The following is a 24950-nucleotide window of genomic DNA, read 5'->3' as shown; positions in this document are numbered from 1 at the left end:
TGTTCAATCATTTGGTCAGAAAAGGTTGCTGCTCTTTTAAATTATGGCACGCTTTACAGCATTTTTTTTACGTCAACGCAGCACTTTACGGCAGTTGCCCTAATTGCGCGCTCAAAACAAGACTAAACAACGGTGCACTTTTTGGTGGTTGTGTCATTTTATTTCTTTTTTGGAACACAGTCAGCAGATAATGTGAGTAAAATGTGATGTTTAAAAGTCCTAAAACGCTTAAAAGTGCTTCATTTTACGATACTACGGTCAGAAAAGGTTGTTGGTCGTTATTTCAATGTCACACTTTACGGCAACTACCCCGAATTACGAACTCAAAACAAGACAAACTAACACAACGTATAAAAGTAAATATATGAAAAAATGTACTTTCAGCAATCACCAGTACAAATAAACAGCATTTCATATGTTAACGTGCTTTCAACTAGGCTCATTTAATCCATTGTGTAAGGCCTTAGAGCAATGGTGTTAAACATGGGGCCCGCGGGCTGGAACGGGCCCACCAAAGGATTGAATCGGCTCGGGAGGCAATGCTGATGGAAGTTCAAGAGAAAAACAAGCTGCTGTTTTGAATATGTTCATTTGATGTCGCCAAACCTGGGCGCCACTTCCAAAGACATTGTAGCTGTATTTTTTTCTCTCTTGATCCCTCTTCTTTATTTATTTCTTTAATTGTTTTTCTCTTTCTGTCTCTCTTTCTCACTCCTTCTTTCTCTCTTTCTGTCTCTCTTTCTCACTCCTTCTTTCTCTCTTTCTGACACTTTTTCTTGATCTCTTTCTCACTCTTTTTCTCCTTTCTCTTTCTGTCTCTTTTTTTCTCTCTATTTTGCTTTCTTTATTTCTTTCTCTCTCACTTTCTCTCAAGTCAGTCCTCTCTTAATCTCTCTTGGTCTCTTTCTCTCTCTTCTTTCACTTACTCAGTCTTTCTCTCTTTCTCACACTCTCTCTTTGTCTTTGTCTCTTTGTTTCTTTCATTTATCTCTTTCTCTCTCTTTCTCTCATTCTTTCATTCTATCTCTTTTGACTATCTGTCTTTCTCCTCTTTTTCTATCGGTCTTTTTATCTCCGTTTTGTCTTTCTTTCTCTTTTATCTCTTTCTTTCTCACTTTATTCTTTTCACTCTTTATTTCTCTGTTTATCTCCCTTTATTTCTCTCCCATCTTTATATTTCTGTCTTTCTTGCTCTCTTTCTTTTGCTCTTTTTCTTTTTTTTCCCTCTTGTCTCGCTTTCTCCCTCTTTTATTTCATTCTCTTTGCTCTTTCTTTCTCTGTTTTTCTTTTTCGCCCTCATCGTTCTCTTCTTTCTCTTTGTTTTTTATTCTCTTTTCTGAGTGAGAGTTTTTTTCTACTCTGTCTTTCTCTCTATTTCTCTCTCTTTCTTGCTCTCTTTTTCTCCCTCATCTCTCTTTTCCTCACTCTCTTCTATTCTCTTTTCTCAGAGAATTTATTTCTCTATCTTTCTCTTCTCTCTTTTTTTTGCTCTCTTTTGGTCGCTCTCTTTTTTTGCTCTCTTTTTTCCCTCATCTCTCTTTCACCCTCTCTCTTTCGTTCTCATTTCCTTTTGAGAGTTTCTTTTTCTAGCATGTGGTCCCTGAGTTAAATTTAGCTTGACACCCCTGCCTGAGAGGCAAAATTATTTAAAAAAAAAAACAAACAAACAGGTAGTAATAATTTAAAGGGACAGTGTGTATCAATCTGTACCTCCAGTGGTAAAAAAAAATCATCTGAGATTTTTTTGATTTTTAATGATATGTTATCTCATCTCATTAGCTGCACCACTTATCCTCAGTAGGGTCGCGGGGGTGCTGGAGCCCATCCCAGCAATCATCAGGCAGTGGTGATATGTTATCAATAATAATTAAACTTTATGCACCAAATTATTTAGTAATTAGTAATTCAATGAGTTTTTTTCAGGAAATCCCTGCAAAACGCATAGTATACAAAATAAAATATTCACAAACAAATAGTAAAATACAAAGCAATTTTAGATTTTTACACACTGAACAGATTTAAAGTCCAACTATAACAAATAAAATCACTGAAAATGCAAGATAATAAAATATCTATTAAAAAATATTAAGCCTTCGGTGCTATAAATAAATGACAAAAATGCAAAGAATTTCGACACGGATCTGCTGAAAAACAAAAAGCAATTAATATCATTGAAATTATTTTTCTACATTTCATACTTTCTTTTTTTCGTCTTCCGTATTGAACTCCATTATTACCCAACATCCATAGAGCCCTTTCCCCGTTTTGTTGAAGCAAAACGGAAGAATTCATGTCAGTTTACAGCAGACCATTGACACAAAAAGATCCTAGAGCAAAGATAGGGACATCTCAAAATAGCACAAAGTAATGTATATGCTAGCAGCAAGATAGATAGATGGATAGATAGATACTTTATTCATCCCCGTAGTAAAATTCACACTTCCAGCGGTATCCTTGTGTTGAAAAATAAGATAATAAAGTTAAAGGAATATAATACAGAAATACCCAATATAACGGAAAATACACACTGTCAGAAAAATAGGGTAATATGCAAATGTGGGGGTGGGGTTTAATGTGGGCTTTTACTTCCCCGGGTGGAGTTAAAGAGCCTCATGGCATAAGGAAGAAATGATAGCGACTTTATTTTAATCATAAAAGTCAACAAAGAAGAAATTTTCTTTTGATTGGTGCTTGATTTATTCCTTCAAAGCAGAGGTGTCAAACTCATTTAAACTCGGGGGCCACACGATAGAACAAACATTCTGTCGGGGGGCGGGCTTGTAGATTAAAGAGAAAAAAAAGAAAGAAAACAGATAAAGAGATAATAGAAAGAGGGAGGCAAAAGGAGAGAGAGCGGGACAAAGAAAGGAAAAGAGAGAGAGCGTGAGAAACAAAATAGATAAAAAATCATGAGAGAGGGGGAAAAGAAAGTGAGAGGAAGAAAGAAATCCAAAGAGAAATAGAAAGACAGGGGGAGAGAAAAGAAAGCGCAACGGGTAAGAAGAGAGAAAGAGAAAAGAGAGAAAAGGAAAAAGGAAGTTAAAAAGACACAGAGAGAGAAAGAAACGAAGAGCAACGAAGGAAGAGAAAAAAAGAGACACAGAGAGTGAAAGAGACGGAGAGTGGGAGAAAAGAGAGAGAGAGAGAAATAAATACAAGTACAGTGTCTTTGTTCGAGGCACCTGGCTTTGGCAACATCAAGTAGACATATTTCAACCTGCAGCTTGTTTTTCTCTTGCGCTTCTCTGAGTGTTGTCTCGCAGGCCGGATTTAATCCCTTAGCGGGCTTGATCTGGCCCGCGGGCTGCCTGTTTGACACCTGTGCTTTAAAGTTACTGGGATAAAATGAAAACTCAGCCTTAAAAGTGCTTGAATTTAACCACGAAAAACCCTGTTTAACGAAGTACGCTTTCGTCGTAGTTTCGTGCAAACTACCTATTCCGAAGTGCCTTCAAATATGAATCATGCGCTCGTCTCACGAAATAGCAGCTGGCCGGTTCGCACGTGTGCCTCGTTGTTGCATATTTCAGCGTGTAAATTGGGGCTGAAACCGAGCCAGATTTGAAGAGGGGAGGAACGAGTCGCCGGAGATGCCTGACCTATATTTCGTCTCCCGTTTGTTCTGCTCAGGAAGCCGCTTCAATTTTCTGTTTTTTCGGTTTTACGCATCCCTGAAGCGTCGAGGTGCACTCGAAACCAAGATAGACTAGCGTAGAATTTCTAACTATTTGGAGTCGGGGGCCACATTGGGGGGGTCAAAAATTTTGCATAGGGGCCCATTCTGAAAAATGATCCGATTTTATTTTATTTGAATCTTCATGTCTACATATTTTTTTATTTGTTTTCAAATCAGAATAATTTTGAAACCACTAAATTTGATATTAAGTTCCGTGGTGTTACTGCAGTTTTATTTTTTAGTATTTTGTCATATTTCCATAATAAATCTTTCTGTAGTACAGCATTTCCATAGTAGTGTTTTTGTGGTATTTCCATAGTTGTATTTTTGTAGTTTTTTTAATGTATCTGTAATATTTTTGTAGTACAGTATTTCCATAGTAGTGTTTTTGTAGTATTCGTGTAGTATTTCCATAGTATTTTTGTAGCATATCCGTATAAGAATTTTAAAAAATATATCTGTAGTATTTTTGTAGCATTACGGTAGTAATATTTTTGCATTTTTAAACCATGTTTTTTTTTGTTAAATATTTTAATTGAATATCCCTGTTAGAGTTTAACAATCGCAATACGTCTAACTTTTTGTTAAATATGGTGAAATGACATCTGAGCCCTTTAGTGTTACCTGTGGTGTTCCGCAGGGTTTGATACTTGGCCCCCTTCTTTTCAGCATTTACATGCTTCCATTTGGTGATATTATTTACAAGTATTTCCTTGCCCTCATGTAGGTTTTAGATCAGGTGATGGTGTCATAATAGTCAGTGGTTTGCAAATATCTGTGGTCCGTGCGGCCCTTTGAGACTCTTTGTGATTAAGGGCTATACAAATAAACATGACTTGGCTTGATGATTAACTATATATTTTTAATGAATTCAAAGTACAAAATGTATTTTATCCTATTTTTTTAAATAGTTCATTTTTTATATATATATATATATATATATATATATATATATATATATAAAACATGTGTAGGGCATATACAAACTCCATTTCCCAGTGTCCATTTGTGCCAGTAGAAGGAGGCTGTTGCCATGGCGCCCTGTTGCCGGGGAGTCCTGTTGCCATGGATTTTGCGCGTGTGTGCGTTACCGAGCGAGAGATTGTAGCGTAATCCAAGATGAGGGAGAATATGGAATAATTAGCAGATTATTCAGAAATGGCCCCTCAAAGAGGATTTATTCTGCTCAGCCACACAAACATATGTAAATATACAAAATCTGACTTTTTAAATCAAAGACGCATCATGAAATTACAATAAAAGAACATAAATATTTCATTTAGATTGAATAACAATTCTAGTTGAGGCGCAAGAATATCTTAATGTGTTTCATGCTAAAATATATTTAAAATGGGAAAAATGTGTTAAAATTAGCACCAAGTTTAATGAAATAGTAAAATTGGATTTTTAATGAATTGATTTTGTATTTGTTGTCATTGATATCATTGTATAGTGCATTGTGTTCAGCAGGGGCGGATAAGGGAGTGCGCTCCGTGTCGGGTGGGTGCGACTGCGGCCGCGATAGGCCGGTGTATGGTGTCAATCAAAAAGAAGGCAGGCTCCGCCTCTGTAAACAAACTTGGGAAACATAGCGACTGCTAGCTTTTAACGGCGCGTTACAAGTCAAGTCATGTGTATTTGTATAGCCCAGGGGTGTCAAACTCATTTTTAACTCGGGGGCCACATGATAGAACAAACATTCTGTCGGGGGCCGGACTAGTAGATTTAAGAGAAAGAAAAAGAGAGATAAAAAAAATAAGAGAAAGAGGGAGGGAAAAGGATAGAAGGCGGGACAAAGAAAGAAAAAAGAGAAAGGGGGAGAGCGTGAGAAACAAAAGAGATAAAAAGTTGTGAGAGAGGGGGAAAAGAAAGGGAGAGGAAGAAAGGAATCCAAAGAGAAATAGAAAGACAGAAGGAGAAAAAGGAGAAAAGAAAGCGCAAAGGGTAGGAAGAGAGAAAAAGAGAGAAAAGGAAAAAAGAAGTTGGAGCAAAAAAAGTTAAAAAGACACAGAGAGAGAAAGAGGCAAAGAGCAACAAAGGAAGAGAAAAAGAGAGACACAGAGAGTGAAAGGGACAGAGACAGAGAGGGAGAAAAGGGGTGTAAAAGAGAGCGAGAGAGAGAGAGAAATACAAGTACAGTGTCTTTGTTCGAGGCACCTGGCTTTGGCAACATCAAGTTGACATATTTCAACCTGCAGCTTGTTTTTCTCTTGCGCTTCTCTGAGTGTTGTCTCGCGGGCCGGATTCAATCCCTTAGCGGGCCTGATCTGCCGCCTGTTTGACACTCTGGACCATAAAATCTTACTAGAACGGTTGGAAAAATGGATTGGTCTCTCAGGAACCGTCCTCTTAGGGTTCAGATCCTACCTCTCTCATTGATAGGACGCACTGTGTTAAATATGGTGAAATGACATCTAAGCCCTTTAGTATGACCTGTGGTGTTCCGCAGGGCTCGGTACTTGGCCCCCTTCTTTTCAGCATTTACATGCTTCCATTTGGTGATATTATTCGCAAGTATAATAAATTCAATGAAATGAGTCTCTGAGGATAGTCATAAAATCGCAACCAAATGGTGATCACCGGCGGGTGCTGCATGGATTATTTTGGGGTTCCAGAAGCGGCTCGGGCGGCAAGAGCGGTGCTGATTGGCTCACCATCGTCTCTGCTTATAATCATTTGACGGTACAGTAGTCGTTTGTAAAAATAAATAAATAAATACGGCAATTTATTTTGGGCAGCATAGCAGCTTGTGCGGCACAGTTCATGTCATGGGAACCTGTCGTAGGTTCAAATCCAGGTCCAGAATTCCTGTGCGGAGTTTGTATGTTCTCCCTGTGCTTGCGTGGGATTCCTCCGGGCACTCCGGTTTCCTCCCACACTCCAAAAACATGCATTTCAGGTGAATTGGCCGGTCCAAATTGTCCCTAGGTGTGAATGAGTGAATGAGTTGTCTGTCCCTGTGTGCCCTGCGATTGGCTGGAGATGGCTGGGATGGGCTCCAGCCCCCCGCGACCCTAATGAGGATAAGCGGTACGGCTAATGAGATGAGATGAGCAATTTATTTTGTCAAACAAATGATTAAGCTTGTAAAAATGTTTTTTTCCTTTGTTTTCAGTGTAAGAGTATTTAATTGTATTATAAGAAATATTCTACATTCCGGATTGAAAATGTTACTTGCTCCGTAGTTATTTGCATTAGTGACATCTGCTGGACACCGGCAGTAGGTGAAGGTATTATGTGCCACCTTCTCCTTGTAGATAAGGACCAAACAAATAAACATGGCTTGACCTGCTTCTGGTCCTGCTAACGGCTAAGCTAAAACCTCACCAAAGCCACTACTGCCAACGGCAGGTCCATTGGCCATGAAACGGATGACCTGGAGCTACAACTCGTGGGAAACCATTACGTTTGGGATGTCTTATTTTAATCATCGCAAAGATCTGACTCCATTCGAGGACACCCGATGCTAGCGCGCGGCTAGCCGGTCGCTCTCTAAATTCCTTTCTTACACTGAAAGGTCCCCAATATCCGTGAAAACCCAGGGATTTCTCTATAAATACTACAAAGATATTGCATTAATCATATGTCCCGGCCATAATCTGCCTAGCGTCCGACTGCCTTAGCGCCCTTAATGGAATGTGATGCCGTCGAGGGAGCCTTCAGAGTGCTTTATGACAGCTCAGGATCATCCCATTTACGTCAGATCCATTCCTGCGCAAATGTACTTTTAGATTTGAATGCAACGCATCACAGCTTATTTTTTTTCTTCACTTTCTTCTTTATCCTTTTTTTATATTCTTCGCCATCTTCTTTCTATTCACCTTTTTTGCACCACCCTCTCATTCTCCTTTTTTATCCTCTTCTTCACCTTTTTCTACTTCACCACTTTCTTCTTATTTTTCTTCACCCTCTTATATTTCTTGAACTGTTTTTTTTTACCTTCTTCACCCTATTCTTTAACTTTTTAGGTCTAATCACATGCTTTTCCTCCCTTACTTTTTTCCTTTGGTCTTCATCACCTGCGTCTTCTTCTTTTTCAGTCCCTTCGTCTTTATTACCTTCTTTTTCACTTTCTTCTTCTCCTTCAACATTTTCTTTCTATTCTGTCACCTTTCTCTTATTTATCACCTTCTTCTTTCTAACCTTGTTATTCACCTTCATATTCTTCTTCTTTATAATGTCCCTCTTCTCTCTGACCACTTTTTTTCTTCTTTGTCACCTTTTTTTCACGTTTGTCTTCTTCACCATCTCTTTCATCATCCACTTATTTTTCATGTTCTTCACCACTTTCGTTTTCTTCGCACATTCTTCACATCTCTCTTCTTTATTACCTCTTTCACATTCTTCACCACTTTCTTCTTTTTAATCACCTTCTCATTTTCTTCTTCATCACTTTTGTCCTCTTCATTACTTTCGTCTTCTTCATCACCTTCGTCCTCATCACCTTCGCCTTTGCTTACTACTTTATCACCTCCCTCTCATCACCCTTCTTCATCTAACTGTATTGTACTTACTGTACTCCTTCTTTACCTTCTTGATCTTACTTACCTTTCTCTTAAGTATGTTCCTCTTCACCTTCTTCTTCTTCATCTTTACGTAGTTCTCCTTCGTCATCTCCATTTTCTCCTTTCTCATCTTCACCTTCTTCACCACTTTCTTCTTCTTAATCACATCTGATTTTCTTCTTCATCACTTTTGTCTTCTTCATCACCTTTGTCTTTGCTTACTACTTTATCACCTTCTTCTCATTACCCTTATCTTCATCTTATTGTACTGTACTTATTGTACCTTCTTCTTTTTCATCTTTTTCTTTACCTAGTTCTCCTTCGTCATCTCCATTTTCCTCTATCTCATCTTCACCTTCTTCACCACTTTCTTCTTCTTAATCACATCTGATTTTCTTCTTCATCACTTTTGTCTTCTTCATCACCTTTGTCTTTGCTTACTACTTTATCACCTTCTCATTACCTTTATTCTTCATCTTACTGTACTGTACTTACTGTATCTTCTTCTTTTTCATTTTCTTCTTTACCTCGTTCTCTTTCGTCATCTCCATTTTCTTCTCCCTCATCTTCATCTTTTTCCACGTTCTTCTTCACCTTTTTTGTTGTTGTTTTTCTTCAAGTCATCAGTAACTAAAACAAAACTGTTAAATCCCTCTCCTCGATTCCATGATCCAGCAAGTTTTCGATTTGATGATTTTTCCGAAAGCGAATCACAAATCCAACGAATTCTAAGACCTGCCCTGCCCTGTCTCTGTCTGTCCGGACCAGACATTCCCAAGAGAAGAGGGGGATGGGAGCAAGACACAGAGATGTTCTCAGTCTCCTCTTCCAAGATTCGGACTTAACCGATCAATGGAGTCCGATGACCTGAAATAACGAGAAAAAATAAGTCGGCATTTATTGATATCGATCCAGGTTAAGTTAAGCTTTATCTGATGATAAATAAAAATGATTCTAAAATTTGAGGACTATTACAGACCCTAAAAACCGGACACACCCTTTGGCCTCAAGCAAGACTGTTATTGACATTCTTCGACCTTGAGATACGAGCATCAACACAGCCACAAAAAAGCACAGTTTTATTTAAGCTCTTGTTGCTCCAGAGAGGTTGAAAGTCAGCCCAGATGTTGCCGTCTTGATCTCTCATTAAACACATCTGTCCGGCCAGCGGGGAAACGCGTGACATGTTGAAAAGCTTTTGAAGGAAATACAGCTGCCGTTATTTGCCAACACTCCGCGTTAAGTCGCCCTGTAGACGTTTTGCCAACAGAGCACAAGTTTTTGTGCAGGACGGTGGGAAAATTGACACAGATTCCGCTTCCTTTTTTTTCTATTAAACAGCGTTCATAGAGAGGCTTGAAATCTTTGAAAATGCTTCTGTTTTTAAGGAATGGAAAGGTTTTAAAGTGCTTGTGCTTGTACTGTGCTGTCACAGTCTTGTTCCATGGACAGATTGAGGAGATCATTTCTTACTCATGCCATGAGGCTCTTTAACTCCATCCGGGGGAGTGAAAGCCCACATTAAACCACCCCCCCACATTAAACCACACCCCCACATTTGCATATTACCCTATTTTTATTACAGTGTGTATTTTATGTAGCGCTATTTAAATACTTTATATCAACACGTTATATGGGTATTTTTGTATTCTATATCTTTTATTTTATTATTTTCTTTTTCAACCCAAGGATACTGCTGGAAGTGTGAATTTCCCTACGGGGATGAATAATCTATCTATCTAGACATCTATCTGGACATTAGACATCTATCTCGACATCTAGATATCTATCTAAACATCTATCTAGACAACTATCAATACATCTATCTATCTAGACATCTCGACATCTAGACTTGTAGACATCTATGTATCTAGACATCTATCTATCCATCTATCTTGTAAATGCTTGACATTTTTGCCATGTTTCTCAACAAGTCTGCTTGAAAATGACATCGACACTGCTCTCTGGTGGCTTTGCTTTGGCATTGTATTTCTTCTTCCATTGTGATTTACTACAGCTGGCATTAGTTTGTATGGCATTGTTATATGAAGCGTATTTGCCCCCTAAGGGTTGTGCCCAAGACTGCATGCTACACCTAAACGGAGAACTATGAAATGTGTATTAGTGCAAGAATTACGTATCAATTACGGACATTTCTTGAGGGCCATGTAACAAAAATAAGGTAGTGTTTCCCAGTACTAGATTGTATGGAGCCTAAATGCAGATTTAAAAAGGAAAATAAATGTTTTTGAGATGAAGTGCTTGAGGAGTATGTTAGGAGTGACAAGATTGGATAGATTGAGAAATGAAATTGTGAGAGACAGAACTGGGATAGTAGTGGAACTGAGCAAGTGTGTGGATAAGAGAGTACTCTGTTGGTTTGGACACATGGAGAGGATGAATGAGGAGCCAATGTTGAAGAGGATCTACAGAGCAGTAGTAGATGGAAGGAGACCAAGAGGAAGGCAGCGATTGACGCGAATGGATGGTGTTATGAGTCCACTGAAGGAAAGGGGTCTAAAAATAATGGAAGCTAGAGCTCTTGTTGGGATTGGAATGAGTGGAGAGGTGTTGTAAAAGGATAGTGGAATGTTTGGGCGTATTCTAAGGGATGGGCAGGGCACCTGTATGATGCGGCAGGGGTAAACCGGTGAAAGCTGTCGGGCACTGCTGTTGAACAAAAGAATGTTTTGTGTCACCCTGACCAGAGTGACATGGCCGCTTTCTTGTGTCCCGTTTCATTTAGAGGGACAAAGCATGACCAACTTAGGTGCCGAGGTGCCTAACTTGTTTGGGTGTTTGGGCATCTGGGTTGGACATGGTCCAAACATTTTTGTGTGTGTTTTTTGCTATTCTTTTCCCCTTTTTTTGTTTTGTTTGTTATTGTATGTGTTTGTCTTGCTGTCGGTCACCCCTCCCGAGGGATATGACTAAGGTAGATAGATAAATAGCGTTTCCCAGTACTAGATTGTTATGAGAAGAACTTTCCTGCAACTGAAAATGGAAAAACAAAATACAAGCTGGTACTCCAACTTGGATCATTTATGGTCTGAGCATTTCTGTGATTCATTGAATTCCAATTTTTTTTTTCATAACTATTCTTTTTCTTTCCAGGGGGCCCGCGTTTGGGTCAAGGAGAAAGAGCAGCTGGTTCCGTCAACGGTCAATTCCTGTGGAGACGGAACCCTGGTTCTCACCACCGACTATGGAGAGGTAGGTAGGATGTGACGGGACCTCACAAAAACGCACTGAGCAGACCGAGTCTCGTTTTGGAGCCGAGTCAAGTTCCGTATGAAGGTGACTCTGCGCTTTATTGGAGTTTTGTTCTTAGCATCAGCAATGTTCTGACGCCGTCGGATAGATGTCTCCACATCAAACTTTCATCTTTTTGCGGCACACGAGAAAATAGCAAGTTAACGAGACTGATTTTTGCAAGAATCAGACCCGCGACCGCATTTTGCAAACTCAAAATCGGGTTATTTGACATTTAGTACTATCAACTCACGTACCGCACTACATCAACTATGACTTACTGTTATTACAACCAAACAGTCCAAAGTTGCATGCTGATTCCCGTTAAAATATTCAGAACCTCCAGCGAGGGATGAAGTTGAAAAATCAGCAGGGGGAGGAAGGACGGCGGGGAGCGTTGGCGACCAAATTAAACACTGTCATAATCTCGTGAATTTGAGAAGATGGCAAACGCTAACTAACGTTTACCAGCACAATTTGTTACCGTAAGAGAAACCTACCCCAAGAAACTCCAGGATTCTTGTGTTTGTGTGCATGTTGTAGTCAAAAACATTTAATATTCATTTTTTTTCCCATGTTACCCCCAAAATTAACCCATTTGTTTAAAACAGACGAAAGCATTTGTGTATTCTGTAAGGTTTTACCATTTATTAAACGGATCTGACTCCAAGACAGTGGCTCAGGAGGTAGCGCACTCGTCTTGGAATCTAGAGATCGCAGTTCGAATCCCGGCTTTTCCGTGTTACATGTCGAAGTGTCCTTGGGTAAGACACTGAACCCCTAATACCCCCAATAAGCAGGTTAGCGCCTTACATGGCTGCACTGCCGCTATTGGGAAATGTGAAGCACATTGTAAAGCGCTTTGGGAAGTCCTGACTTGAAAAGCGCTATATAAATGCAGATCATTTCATTGTCCAAACCCTTACAGTTGGAGCATGTCCAGAAGTCGGAGAAATTATTGAGCCGAGCGCCGCATATAGTCCACATATTAATTTATTTAGCCGAATCAAAGAGTTGAACAAATCAGATCTCTGCCTCTGCCAATTTTACAATTGTGTGCAGGAGACATGACAGGGGCTTCCGGGGTGCCCACTTTTATGCCACATGGGATGAACTGTCCACGCCCCGTGATCAAGCCTCTAACTGATTGGTCCGCGCCGTGTTGATAAAATTTTCCCAATCGTTCTTTGAAGCATTGGGAGAAGGGTGATAGGTCATCGCCCTTGCCCCCAGGCGAGGTGATTAAGTCATTGTTATCTACACAAACAGAAACCAAAGACACATTCCAAAGGAAATGCGGTTTCGACACCCTTCTAAAGAAATGTACTCAAGGCGTGGCTCACACAAAGGACAAGTATTTTTGAGTATAAGTGGAATAAAACAGCGTATAAAATAGTATATAACTTTAATTCTAAAAAAAAAACAAAAGACATTGGGTCATTTCGTACAGAACAACCTAGAAAGTTCATTTCATCAATACAAGTTATGGATTCCTCCATTTTTAACCCAAAGTTAGTTTATATCGTTTTAAGAATGGGTTGGGAATAATATTGGTGTTTTAAGAGTGTTAAACAAATATTAGGGTCTTATTGGTGCCCCGTGTGAGAAAGATGGACGCACTTTTTATTTGGTAATTTTGATTTTCAGAAGTGTGTTGGGTGCTCAATATTGGTTCCCATGTGAGGCATTTTGTGTTATTTTAGGCCCCGAGTGAATTTAAATGTGTAACAAATATTAGGATATATATATTGATGCCCCGTGTAAGGCAAACCAACCCCATTTTGAAGTTATTTCTGACCCAATGTTTCACAAGTGTTTTGCTTATTTTTTTATCAATATTGGTGCACTGTGTGAGGCAAGACAACCTAATTTTGGGTGAGTTTCGATCCAAATAAGTTGTGAATTTGAGGGTCAATAGTGTGAGGCAGGATTACCCCAATTTTGGGCTATTTCTTTAGAACCCAGTGTTTTTAGAGTGTATAGCAAATATTAGAGTAAATATTGATGCCTTGTGTGAGGCAGGAGTACCCCAATTCTGTGGTATTTTTGACATTAGTTTCCCTTGTGAGGCATGGCATCCCCTTTTGGGGTTATTTTTTTAAACCCTAGGTTTTTATCGTGGGTAGTAAATATTGAAGTCAATATTGGTGCCCACTGTGAGGGAGCATGACCCCATTTTGGTCTATTTTTTTAAACCGAGCGTTTCTAAAACGTGGAGATACTATTGGCGTCTATATATGGTGCTCCGGGGGCAGCACGGCGGCGCAGTGGTTAGCGCGTGTGCGGCACAGTTCTGAGGTCATGAGATCGAACCTCCTGTGTGGAGTTTGCATGTTCTCCCAGTGCTTGCCTGTGTTTCCCCCGGGCACTCCGGTTTCCTCAGACATTCCAAAAACATGCATTTCAGGTTAATTGGCCGGTTCAAATTGTCCCTAGGTGTGAATGAACGAGTGAGTTGTCCGTCTCTATGTGCCCTGCGATTGGCTGGCAACCGGTTCAGGGTGTCCCCTGCCCACTGTTTGAAGGCTCCAGCACCCCCGCAACCCTACTGAGGATAAGCGGTGCAGATAATGGATGGATGGATGGATATGGTGCTCCGTATGTGGTTGATTAGAATGTTAAATACATTATTTATCCCGATAAATAATTGATGTTGTTCCCAACAAAAATACATCTCTTTTTAAAATAATTTTATACAAATGTGGTTACTCTCCTCTGTTGGGTTAGCCATAGTTACCATCAACCCAATTAAAGTGGGCGTCGATCGTGTAAGTCCCCGCCCCTCAGAAACTACCAGCACTAACAAGTCAGAACTATTTTTTTTTCACCCAGGTCACATCGCCGATGATGCGTATTATGTGACCTGGATTCTCTTAGCGTGGAAGCTGCGTGGGCAGCTCACTGAAGCAGGAGGGGAACATGCTGCCGGCGAGTGCTCGTCCAACTCCGATGTGACGGTGCAAAAAAAAAAAAAAAGCGCTATTTTTGGGGGTGTGACCCACATTTCTCGGCCAAATCGGTAGAATGTCTGATGGCCTCGGAATTCATTTGACTTTCAAAAACGTGTATGCAAATGCTAAGCATTGCAGGCTCCTGAATAAAGGATGGCAGGATAGAAGGGAGGAATGCAAGAGAAAGGGAGGAAGGAAAGAGTGAATAAAGAAAGAAAAGAGAAGAAGGAGAAACAAAGACAAAGAAAGAGAAATAGAAAGAAACAGATAAGATGGAAAATAAGACAGGAAGGAGTAATGACAGAACAAAGGAATGAGAGGAAGAGAATGAAATGAAAGAAAAGAAGGATGGAAGGAAGGACTGAATAAAAAGGGAGAGTGACAAAGGAATGAAGAAAATAAAAATAAGAAGGAAAGTTGGAAGTAAAGTAAGGGAAGAGAGCAATGAAGGAGGGAAGGTACAACAGAAGAGGGCAAGGAAGGAAGAAATGGAGGGAAGAGAGCAAGGAGGAAAGGTAGAGATGAAGGAAAGCAAAAAATGTAAGAAAGGGCAATAAAGTGAGGCAGGATGAAAGGAATCAAAGAAATACAAGAAAGAAGGATGGAATAAAGGAGAGAAAGAGTGAGAGAAAAGAAAGCATGGGAATGGAGGAAGGAAAGACCAATACAGAAAGAATAAATGAAAAAAGAAACTCATAAAGATAATAAAAAGAGAAGGAAAGTTGGAAGTAAAATCATGGAAGAGAGCAATGAAGGAGGGAAGATATAATCAGAAGAGGGCAAGGAAGGAAGAGATGGAGGGAAGAGAGCAAGGAGGAAAGGAAGAGTGAAGGGAGCAAGGAAGGAAAATGGAAGGAATACAAGAAAAGGAGAGTGGAAAGAAGGAAGACATGAAGGGAAAAGAGCAAAGAAAAAGAAGGAAACAACGAAGAAAACAAAGGAAAAAAGAGATGAAGGGACGAGAGCAAAAAATGTAAGAAAGGGCAATAAAGTGAGGCGGGATGAAAGGAATCAAAGAAAAAGAAGAAGGAAGAAAGGAGAGAAAGAGGGAGAGAAAAGAAAGCACAGGAATGGAGGAAGGAAAGACCAATACAGAAAGAATAAATGAAAATGTCACAAGGATTACCAGAACAGAGCAGGAGACCCCAGAGCGTTCGTACAATACTTTTATTTGGGGAAGCACAAGGGTTAGCGGGAAACTTCGGACGACGTAGCCAATCGTAGCGTGGGACGGAAGCAGGTTGAGTTTACCGGGACTGAAGAGATGATCGTAGCTTGGGACGGAGCAGGTCGGATCGGAGGCAGGCAGAGAGAATCAGGTAAACAAGGCACAGGTAATCGGGAGCGTCATACGGGGTACAGATGTGAATCCTCCGACAAGGAGTTCTCCGCGTAACGCGTTTTAAAGGGGAGCATTGACCAATCAGGAAGCACATTCCAGCGCGCCACATGATTACCCCAGGTGACTCCACTTGGGTAATCATGACAGAACCCCCCCCCCAAGGAACGGCTCCAGAAGTTCCCCAGGAAAAAAAATAAAAATAATTTTAACCCAAGACACGTCACAGGGAAACGCAGGCAGATCAGGACAGGCAGAATCAGAAGAGTCCAGACTCAGGGGGGGGTCAGATTCAGAAGAGTCCAGACTCAGGGGGGTCAGATTCAGAAGAGTCCAGACTCAGGGGGGGTCAGATTCAGAAGAGTCCAGACTCAGGGGGGGGTCAGATTCAGAAGAGTCCAGACTCAGGGGGGGGTCAGATTCAGAAGAGTCCAGACTCAGGGGGGGTCAGATTCAGAAGAGTCGGACTCCGGGGAGCGGAAAGGGAACAGACAAGACAGGAGAGGAAAGACGGGACAAAATCAGGGAAGGCATGGGAGTCGAACAGGCAGGCTTGGGAGTCGAACAGGCAGGCTTGGGAGTCGAACAGGCAGGCTTGGGAGTCGAACAGGCAGGCTTGGGAGTCGAACAGGCAGGCTTGGGAGTCGAACAGGCAGGCTTGGGAGTCGAACAGGCAGGCTTGGGAGTCGAACAGGCAGGCATGGGAGTCGAGCAGGCAGGCATGGGAGTCGAGCAGGCAGGCATGGGAGTCGTTCGCAGTCATACGGCCGGAGGTGCCTTAGCCAATTTCGCCATGTCGGAAATGACTTGCCGAACTGCACAACAGGAATCGCGCTGCTGATTCAGACTTTTATAGCGGTCAGGGGGCAGATGTACGAACGCGGGGTCCATTCTGGTCGGAGGATTCTGTCACAAGGATTACCAGAACAGAGCAGGAGACCCCAGAGCGTTCGTACAATACTTTTATTTGGGGAAGCACAAGGGTTAGCGGGAAACTTCGGACGACGTAGCCAATCGTAGCGTGGGACGGAAGCAGGTTGAGTTTACCGGGACTGAAGAGATGATCGTAGCTTGGGACGGAGCAGGTCGGATCGGAGGCAGGCAGAGAGAATCAGGTAAACAAGGCACAGGTAATCGGGAGCGTCATACGGGGTACAGATGTGAATCCTCCGACAAGGAGTTCTCCGCGTAACGCGTTTTAAAGGGGAGCATTGACCAATCAGGAAGCACATTCCAGCGCGCCACATGATTACCCCAGGTGACTCCACTTGGGTAATCATGACAGAAAAAAGAAACTCGTAAAGAAAAAAAATGAAGACAGGAAGGAGACAGGGAGAGAAATACGGAAAGAGAATGAGAAATATATGAATCAAATTAAATGAAGGAAGCAAAAGGGAGTGATGGGTGCTTATGCATATTGAAAAATCAAACGCCCTGCAACATGAATGGAAGAAATGATCTTTTTGGAGAGTCGACAATTCAAATGTGGGTCGGATTAAAGAGCGCAACATTTGCCGCTGGCGAGAACAATTTAATAATCATAAAACGTCGAGCGTCAGGCAGGCAGGATGAGATTAAATGAGGGGGGGGCTGCTTAGGGGGACGTCAAGGTCACTTCAAGGTGATTCAAGCTTGGGTCGGGTTGGAAAGGGTCCCTCTTTTCCCTTTATGGAACGTTTACAATCCTGTGGGGAAAATTTTGATTGTTTTTTTTTATACAGTGGAACCTCGGTTCTCGACCATAATCCGTTCCATTTCTTTGTACGAAAACCGTTTTGTACGATCACCGAAGTCGTTTTTTCCCATTAAAAGTAATGTAAAATTGTTTTAATCCGTTCCAACACCCTAAATGTTTACCACGAAAGTAAACATGAAGCTAACCCAGGCTAATCGTACGTTCGCGTTAGCGTAATCTTCCGTACGAAAGATTACGCTAACATGAACGTGTAAAAATAAAAAAATCAGGTCGTTTACACGTCATTTAGCACCCGGGTCTCCACAACAAGTGGTGAGCAGTTAAAGGATAAAGAAAAGAATTATGAGTAGGATTTCTCACCTTGGCGGTTGTCTGCAGAAGCCATGCTGTATTCCTAAAGAAGGGAAGCTCGCACACCTTCTTCATATTTTGCTATTATTTCTTTCTTAAATGCAATAGTTGTACGCACTACTCCTCTTTTTTCACCTGTAGCAACTTTGCTGCTTGCCCCAACCTTCTTCCGAGGCATAATTAGGAGTTAAAACACTCCCTTCACTGCTTTTGAAAAACGAAAGCAGAGAAGGAGTGCGCGTTGCCGTGACAACAGTTCTTCACGTGGGGTGGGGGCAATCTACACTCGTACGCCGCTCAACATCGCCCCTAGCATACCGGCGTTCGAACTCCGATTTTTTTGAACGAAAAGCGAAGCAACAATTTCTCGAAATTTTTGGTCGAGAACCGATTTGTTCGAACTGAGAGGCGTTCGAAAACCGAGGTTCCACTGTAAAACAAACGCACATATAGAAAATAAAGAAATTCCCTTTTTGGGTCATGTTTGACCCAGTGTTTTTAGTGTGTGTAGCAAATTTTGGGGTCAATTTTGCTGCACCGTGTGAAGCAGGGCGACCTTAATGTGTAACAAATATCGGTGCCTTGTGTGAGGCAGGAGGGCCCAGTTTGGGCTACTTTTTAAGTGTTTTTAGAATAAATGTTCCGTTTTTTTGTCGTTGTCAATATTGGTGCCCCGTGTGAGAGAAGATGACCCCATATTTCTACTGACCTTCTTTCAGGTGCTGTACCTGCAGCAGGCGGAGGTCACCCGCGATCGCGTTCACGCTATGCACCAGACTAGCGTGGACGGAGTGGAGGACATGTCCGCCCTCGCTGAGCTCCACGAGGCCGCCATCATGCACAATCTCCACCAACGCTACCGCAAAGACTGCATCTATGTGAGTAAAAGAAATCAAAAGAAAATAGTGTCAAGAAAAAATCGGATTAGAACTAGAAAAAAACCCTGTCGCCTTAACAACAATTAGCGGAGTTAGCATCTGTTCATGAGCTAAATCCAGGCCTTCTTTAAAATTCATTTTTTTAATTTTTGCTCCCTTTTAACTGCATAAAACTATAATTTGCCAATGCAACTGAGTTAGCAAATGAGTTCAGGTCATGAGTTTTTAAAATGTGTTTTTTGTATTCGGTTTTCGTCCCTTTTTACTTTAAAAGCTCCCGGTTGTCATAGCAACAATTAGACGAGTTATCTAACTTGTATTGAGCTCTGTCCAGGTGTTTTTTTAAAAATTTTATATATTGTTGGGAATTAGATATTAAAATGTATCGTTTACCAAATTGTTTGAATTAGTTATCTGACTCCATTAACCAAACACAACCTACTTTCACCCGCGCTCGTTTCTTGATGGAAAAGATGAACAAGAATAGCCGATATTTTCACACGGGGGCAGATTTAATTTCATTAGCAATTTAACTAAGTGTACTCCATCGAAAGCGGCCGAATTAGTCGAATTAGTGTCGTTGGAGTCTCTGGGAAGTCTGAAGTCTTCCAGCCTTTCTCCTCTCGGCCCACGCCTCTCCGCAAGATGGTGTGCCGGCTCCTCCCATGGGCGTGCCAATGAAGCCCCCCTGGGCTCCACCATCTCGGAGAAGAGCGCCACGATGTCTGGAATTAACCAAAACAACAGAGCGTTTATCAAAACAATGCCTGACGTCCTCTGTCATAAGGATGCGCTGATTATCTTATCAGCCTCAGGTCAGTTCCGCCATTCCTGTAACCAATATTTCCTACCAAACCAGTGTGCCCTGAACTTTCACTGCTCATTGACTTAAGCCTACTCGGTGAAAATCTTCATTGCACTCAATAAATGTAACTTGTATTCAATTGCAATTCAAATGTATAAAATCCTTCAATATTCAAATTCTCCTTTTATTTGCTGTAGCGACAATTAGCCCAGCTAGATAACTTGCAATGGGCTCTATCCAGTATGTCTTTTTTAAAGGTACATTGTGTAATATTTGACCTCTAGATGGCACTGTATTGTCTAATTGGAACAAAAACCCAGCCCAAATGAGCTCAGTGTAGCAGCAAGATAACAGCATCTACTGGGTATGGATACCGCTATGTAAAAGAAATACACATTTCTCTATCCATGAATATTTATAAAAGTTAACTTTGGCGTGATAGTTCATCTTTTCTTATTATTCAAATGTTTTGTTTATTACTGATTAAAGGTTCTTTTCTTCCCCTAGGAGGCACTAAATATTGCATGCAGTCCCTATGAAATGTACTTGTTTATTTGTACGTTTTTGCTCCTGGTTGCAGATGCGATAATTTGCTAACTTTTAATCAATTTTGTATTTTTTATTTTTAATTGCTTCTGGTTGCTATAGCACCAGTTGGCCAAGTTAGACAACTTGCAATGAGCTCAGTCCTGGATCCTTAATTAACCAATAGCAATTGGTCTTGTGAGTAAACAGACCATACATATCTCCTATATGAGTTTTAAACGTAATACTCATATCAATGATTTAGTAAATTACAGTATTAAATATCAGCACTGCTGCTTTTGTGATTGCTGTTATAACAGGATGCCGGTTTTTCTTCAAATGACACTTTACTGAAGGTTATTGTAACACGCAATTTTTTTAGTAATGGGAATTCCGGCTCTTATCAGGGAACTGCCTCTTTCGACATGGCTCTCTGAAAAGAGCCTGCTCTTTTGGCTCCCAAACGGCACTTAAGATTCATTTATTTTTTTCTAATGATATTTGACCAATAATAATCAAACATAATGCACCGAATTGATTAGTTGCAAAAACGTTCCGTGCTACTATATTATAAAAGCATTCATTGTTTCAATCTACAGAGAACTTTGACCTCATTTAAACTTACTTGTTGTTTCTTCATTTTCCTCTTGCTAAGGTTTTTGAGTTTTTCCTTGCCCTCATGTAGGTTTTAGATCAGGGGATGGTGTCATAATTAGTCTGTAGTTTGCAGTGGTCTGTCCAGCCCTTTGAGACTCCTTGTGATAAACGGTTATACAAATACACATGACTTGACTTGACTATTAAACAATATTTTGCTCCTGGTTTCAGTAATAATTAGCCGAGTTGGCAAACTTTTTAAGAGCTATCATTTTTTTTTTCATTTTCAACTTGGAAAAACTCCTGGTTGCCGTAGCGACAATTGACCGAAGTTAGCAAAGCTCAATACAAGATGTCCTTTTTCATTGATTCAATTATTTTTTTCCTTCCGGTTTGCAGTAACGACAATGAGCCGAGTTAGCTAACGCGTAATGAGCTTCATCCAGGAAATTGTATCTGATTTTCCAGACCAACATCGGCAGCATCCTGGCAGCCGTCAACCCGTACAAACAGATCCCGGGCCTGTACGATCTCGATCGGGTGGAAACGTATTCCAAGCACCAATTGGGCGAGCTGCCGCCGCACATCTTTGCCGTGGCTAACGAATGCTACCGCTGTATCTGGAAGCGCCACGACAGTCAGTGCGTGCTCATCAGGTGAGTTTCACATTCTTTATGGGACATTTTCGCATGCCCGTCTTTTATAGGCATTGCGGTAACTCATAACAGTCGCGCTCCAGGGCTCCATGCCCTTACAAACTGTCGTATTTTCCCTTACAAAATACAAAATAATCTTACACTATATTTCTTTTATCAAACGTGTTTATTTATGTAGTTTAACATGTTATATTGTACATGTGTTTCCTTAAATCATATATATATTGTTAATAACATTTTGTTGTGAGATACTGAGTTGCTCGACATGAATGAGGTTTATTATAAAAGAAAGTTCAAAAATGAAGTAGTTTGAACGTTCACTGTTGAAGGAAAAAATACATGCAAATAGAATTAAGTAGAATTTTCTTATTCAAATTATTAATTCATTTTCTGCATGAAATTATTGTTGGTAATATACTGATTAAAGGGATAACCACAAACCTGTCTTTTTTTATTTTCTCCTTTTATACTTCCTTTTTTTCTTAACTTCTTTGTACAACATAACCATTCGTAATATAATGCATCAAAGCAAGTGAGCCGTTGGAGAGCCGGCTCTCTTGAATGAGTTGAGCCGAAAAAGCCGGTTCTCAAAAAGAGACGGACTTCCTTTCACTACACAACTACCACGGAATGATGCATGATGGAAAATCCCCAGGCGGCAGACGCATGCGCACAGTAGCATCAAACCGCTCGCTTCATTTGCAACGAAAATATCGATACCGAGATAGGGGCTACCGCGGCGAACTTGTTTGACTTGATTGATTTGCCGTTTGGTGATAGTCGGTGTATACCGGATGGTACCCATCATTGACAAATTTGCGTTTTTCCGTACAGATTTTCTTGGACGTTGTACACGTCTTAAAATGCATAATAAACGTACTTTGTACGGCAAAAACGTACAGGTTGACCGGTATGGTAACTCTCATTTCCAGCCTAACATCTCAACATTTGCAATTTTAGTGCAATTTGTGGTTGCAATAATTTCACCAGTATAGATGTCAGACACTCTTAATTTTAAAAAATGTTTGCCCTTTCAATTTCTATTTTATTTTAAATGGCCACTCAACTCTCAGATGTATTTATTTATTTGTGGTCAGTGGCGAATCAGGCGCCGGCAAAACAGAAAGCACAAAACTTCTGCTGCAGTTCCTGTCTGTGATGAGCCAGAACTCAGCTGGGACGCCGCCTTCGGAGAGGAGCACACGCGTGGAGCAAGCCATCGTTCAAAGCAGGTAGCTTTTTTCGACAAATTGAAATAATTCCATTAGGTTTATTTTAATAGATAATTTGTTGAATCAAGAAATGTAGTGCTTAAAGACTTCATTTTAAATAATTAGGTCCACTTTTTTCTTCTGTTTCCTTCTCTAACCACCTATCTTGAGTACCTGGGTTTTGGCTCGCCGTTATTGATAGCTGCTCTGTAATTCAGGGTCCCTACACTAAACAAATTCTGCTTTGCTCTTGCAATCTTTTACCGGCCCTTCTAGTAGCCTTTCCCGCTCGCCATTGAAGCAGGAGTCAGGATCATTTTTGACCCAAAGAGCCATCAAAGCAAAATTATGAAGACAACACCATTATTTTAGATATATTGGAGATATATTTCTGTGGTTTGTGCAGCCCTTTGAGACTCTTTGTGATTAAGGGCGTCACAAATAAACATGACTTGACTTGACAAAGGCAGCACGGCAGCACAGTGGTTAGCGCGTGTGCGGCACAGTTCTGAGGTCATGAGATCAAACCTCCTGTGTGGAGTTTGCATGTTTTCCCCGTGCTTGCGTGGGTTTCCTCCGGGCACTCTGGTTTCCTCCCACATTCCAAAAACATGCATGTCAGGTTCATTGGCCTGTCCAAATTGTCCCTCGTTACGAATAAGCGTATGAATGGTTGTCTGTCCCTGTGTGCCCTGCGACTGGCTGGCCATGAGTTAAGGGTGTCCCCTGCCCTCTGCCAGAAGACAGCTAGGATGGGCTCCAGCACCTCCGCGACCCTATTGAGGATAAGCAGTGCAGATAATGGATGGATGGATGGATGACTTGACATATATTTTAAGACAAAATTCAACAAAATCACCAAAACCGCTCTCCAGACAAAAGATAATTCTATAGCGCATTTTATTTCTCTGTGTGATGCTCGAAGATTTATTAATAATGCCATAGCCTGTGTCCTATATCAAAATAAATATACCGCTTAAAATGTGTCTCCCTAAATCAGTTACTTAGGAGTGTTGAGGCTCCTTTTGACCATCATCTTTGCCCTGAATAGTAATTTCAAAACAGGGTGCAAGCAAAAGTCTTTTGTAAAAATGTCCCAAAATACTGCAAACAAGGATACTGACGTATTTACTTTTGGTGCAGACCGCCCTGGGTGAGGAGTAGTGGCGCGCCCATTCTCACTTCTCACCCGATTAAATTGCTCTAGGTCTAAGTTGAATTAGTCATGACGTTGTTTTTACAGGCTAAAGACTATAAATAAAGCTTGCGTTTGGCCAAGAGCGGTGTCAATCACAAGAATTGTACGATGGCTTTAAGGTGGATTTTTTAACGTCTTGTGTTCTGGAGTCAATATTTTACACGGTTGGATTCACTGGACTTTTGTGAATGTAACACCACCTTATTTGTGGGAAATGGTATCATGAGGAGTATCCTGGTATCAGGAGACGTTATAGGTGCGCAATACCAGCTTTATAGTTTTTCTGATAATTATGTTTCTGTGATGGGTATCTTCTGAAATGGTCATCATATCTTAAATTCCAAGAGTTTTTAAGATTTGTGGCATGACAGATTTCAGTGACTGGTGACATCGTGAAGACACAACTCGTTTACCAAGGTTTCGACGATCACATTTAACAATATTTAACGGAATGACAGCAATTTTCGAGAATGACTCTTTATCTCCAAAAATATCATCGCTGAAGATCCGATTGTCCTTTTTTTTGGCAGTCCCATCATGGAAGCCTTCGGGAACGCCAAGACAGTTTACAACAACAACTCCAGTCGCTTCGGGAAGTTCATCCAACTTCATTTCTCTGAGAGCGGGAACATCCAAGGGGGCTGCGTCATCGACTGTATCCTACTTTGTATTCCCAATAGTGGATTCGCCCCACCTGGGGATTTGAACTGAATTTGGAAGGTTTGAATGAAAACCGTTGGTGAAATTGATTACTCAAATTCAAGCGATAAAGCATCTAAGTGGCACAAGTGGGAATGCTTAATAATGATGTTTTTTGACACTGATGCTAATTTGCTAACATTAGCGTTTACATTTTGAGGCTGTCGCTAACATGCTAACTTAGGACCAAAAGCTCCGCCTTCAAAATTTTCCCTTGACTGTTGTTGTTAGATTTACTGGAAAAGGTAAACACTGTTTTGAATTATTACTGTTGTTGTTTTTGTTAGTTTTTTTTACAAGGGGGGGGGGCGCTCGTTTTCAGAACCGAGTGGTCCGGCAGAACCCCGGAGAACGCAACTATCACATATTTTACGCGTTGTTGGCCGGAGCCGATAAAGAACATAAAAGTATGTTTGCTAGCTTATTAGCAAAGTCTCCAAAATATTCATTTCATAATAATACTTTGCTTCAGGTGTGTACTTCTTGGAGGACCCGCCCGAATCCTTCCACTACTTGAGCCAATCGGGTTGCCTGAAGGACAAAAGTCTCAACGATAAAGAGCTCTTCAACAGCGTCATGGTGAGTCCAGAATGTGGAACCCGAAGGAATCA

The 24950-nt window shown here is 40.9% G+C and overlaps 1 protein-coding gene across 1 annotated transcript in view; it reads left to right on the top strand.

Annotated features, from left to right (window-relative positions):
- myo10l1 (myosin X, like 1) overlaps window positions 1-24950 on the top strand; it is a 62808-nt gene that overhangs the window by 2662 nt on the left and 35196 nt on the right. The window contains exons 2-9 of the mRNA XM_088353946.1: window positions 11296-11394; window positions 18490-18648; window positions 21044-21231; window positions 22329-22463; window positions 24171-24295; window positions 24571-24584; window positions 24662-24746; window positions 24812-24918. Coding sequence (XP_088210072.1) covers window positions 11296-11394; window positions 18490-18648; window positions 21044-21231; window positions 22329-22463; window positions 24171-24295; window positions 24571-24584; window positions 24662-24746; window positions 24812-24918 — 912 coding nt within the window. The remainder of the gene's footprint in view (window positions 1-11295; window positions 11395-18489; window positions 18649-21043; window positions 21232-22328; window positions 22464-24170; window positions 24296-24570; window positions 24585-24661; window positions 24747-24811; window positions 24919-24950) is intronic.

This window comes from Urocampus carinirostris, chromosome 15 (genome assembly GCF_059441175.1).
Source record: "Urocampus carinirostris isolate Australia breed hairy pipefish chromosome 15, RoL_Ucar_1.0, whole genome shotgun sequence".
In the NCBI taxonomy this organism is placed as follows: Eukaryota; Metazoa; Chordata; class Actinopteri; order Syngnathiformes; family Syngnathidae; genus Urocampus; species Urocampus carinirostris.
The sequence above is the reverse complement of the archived record's forward strand: the minus strand, read 5'-3'. Positions and strand labels throughout refer to the sequence as shown.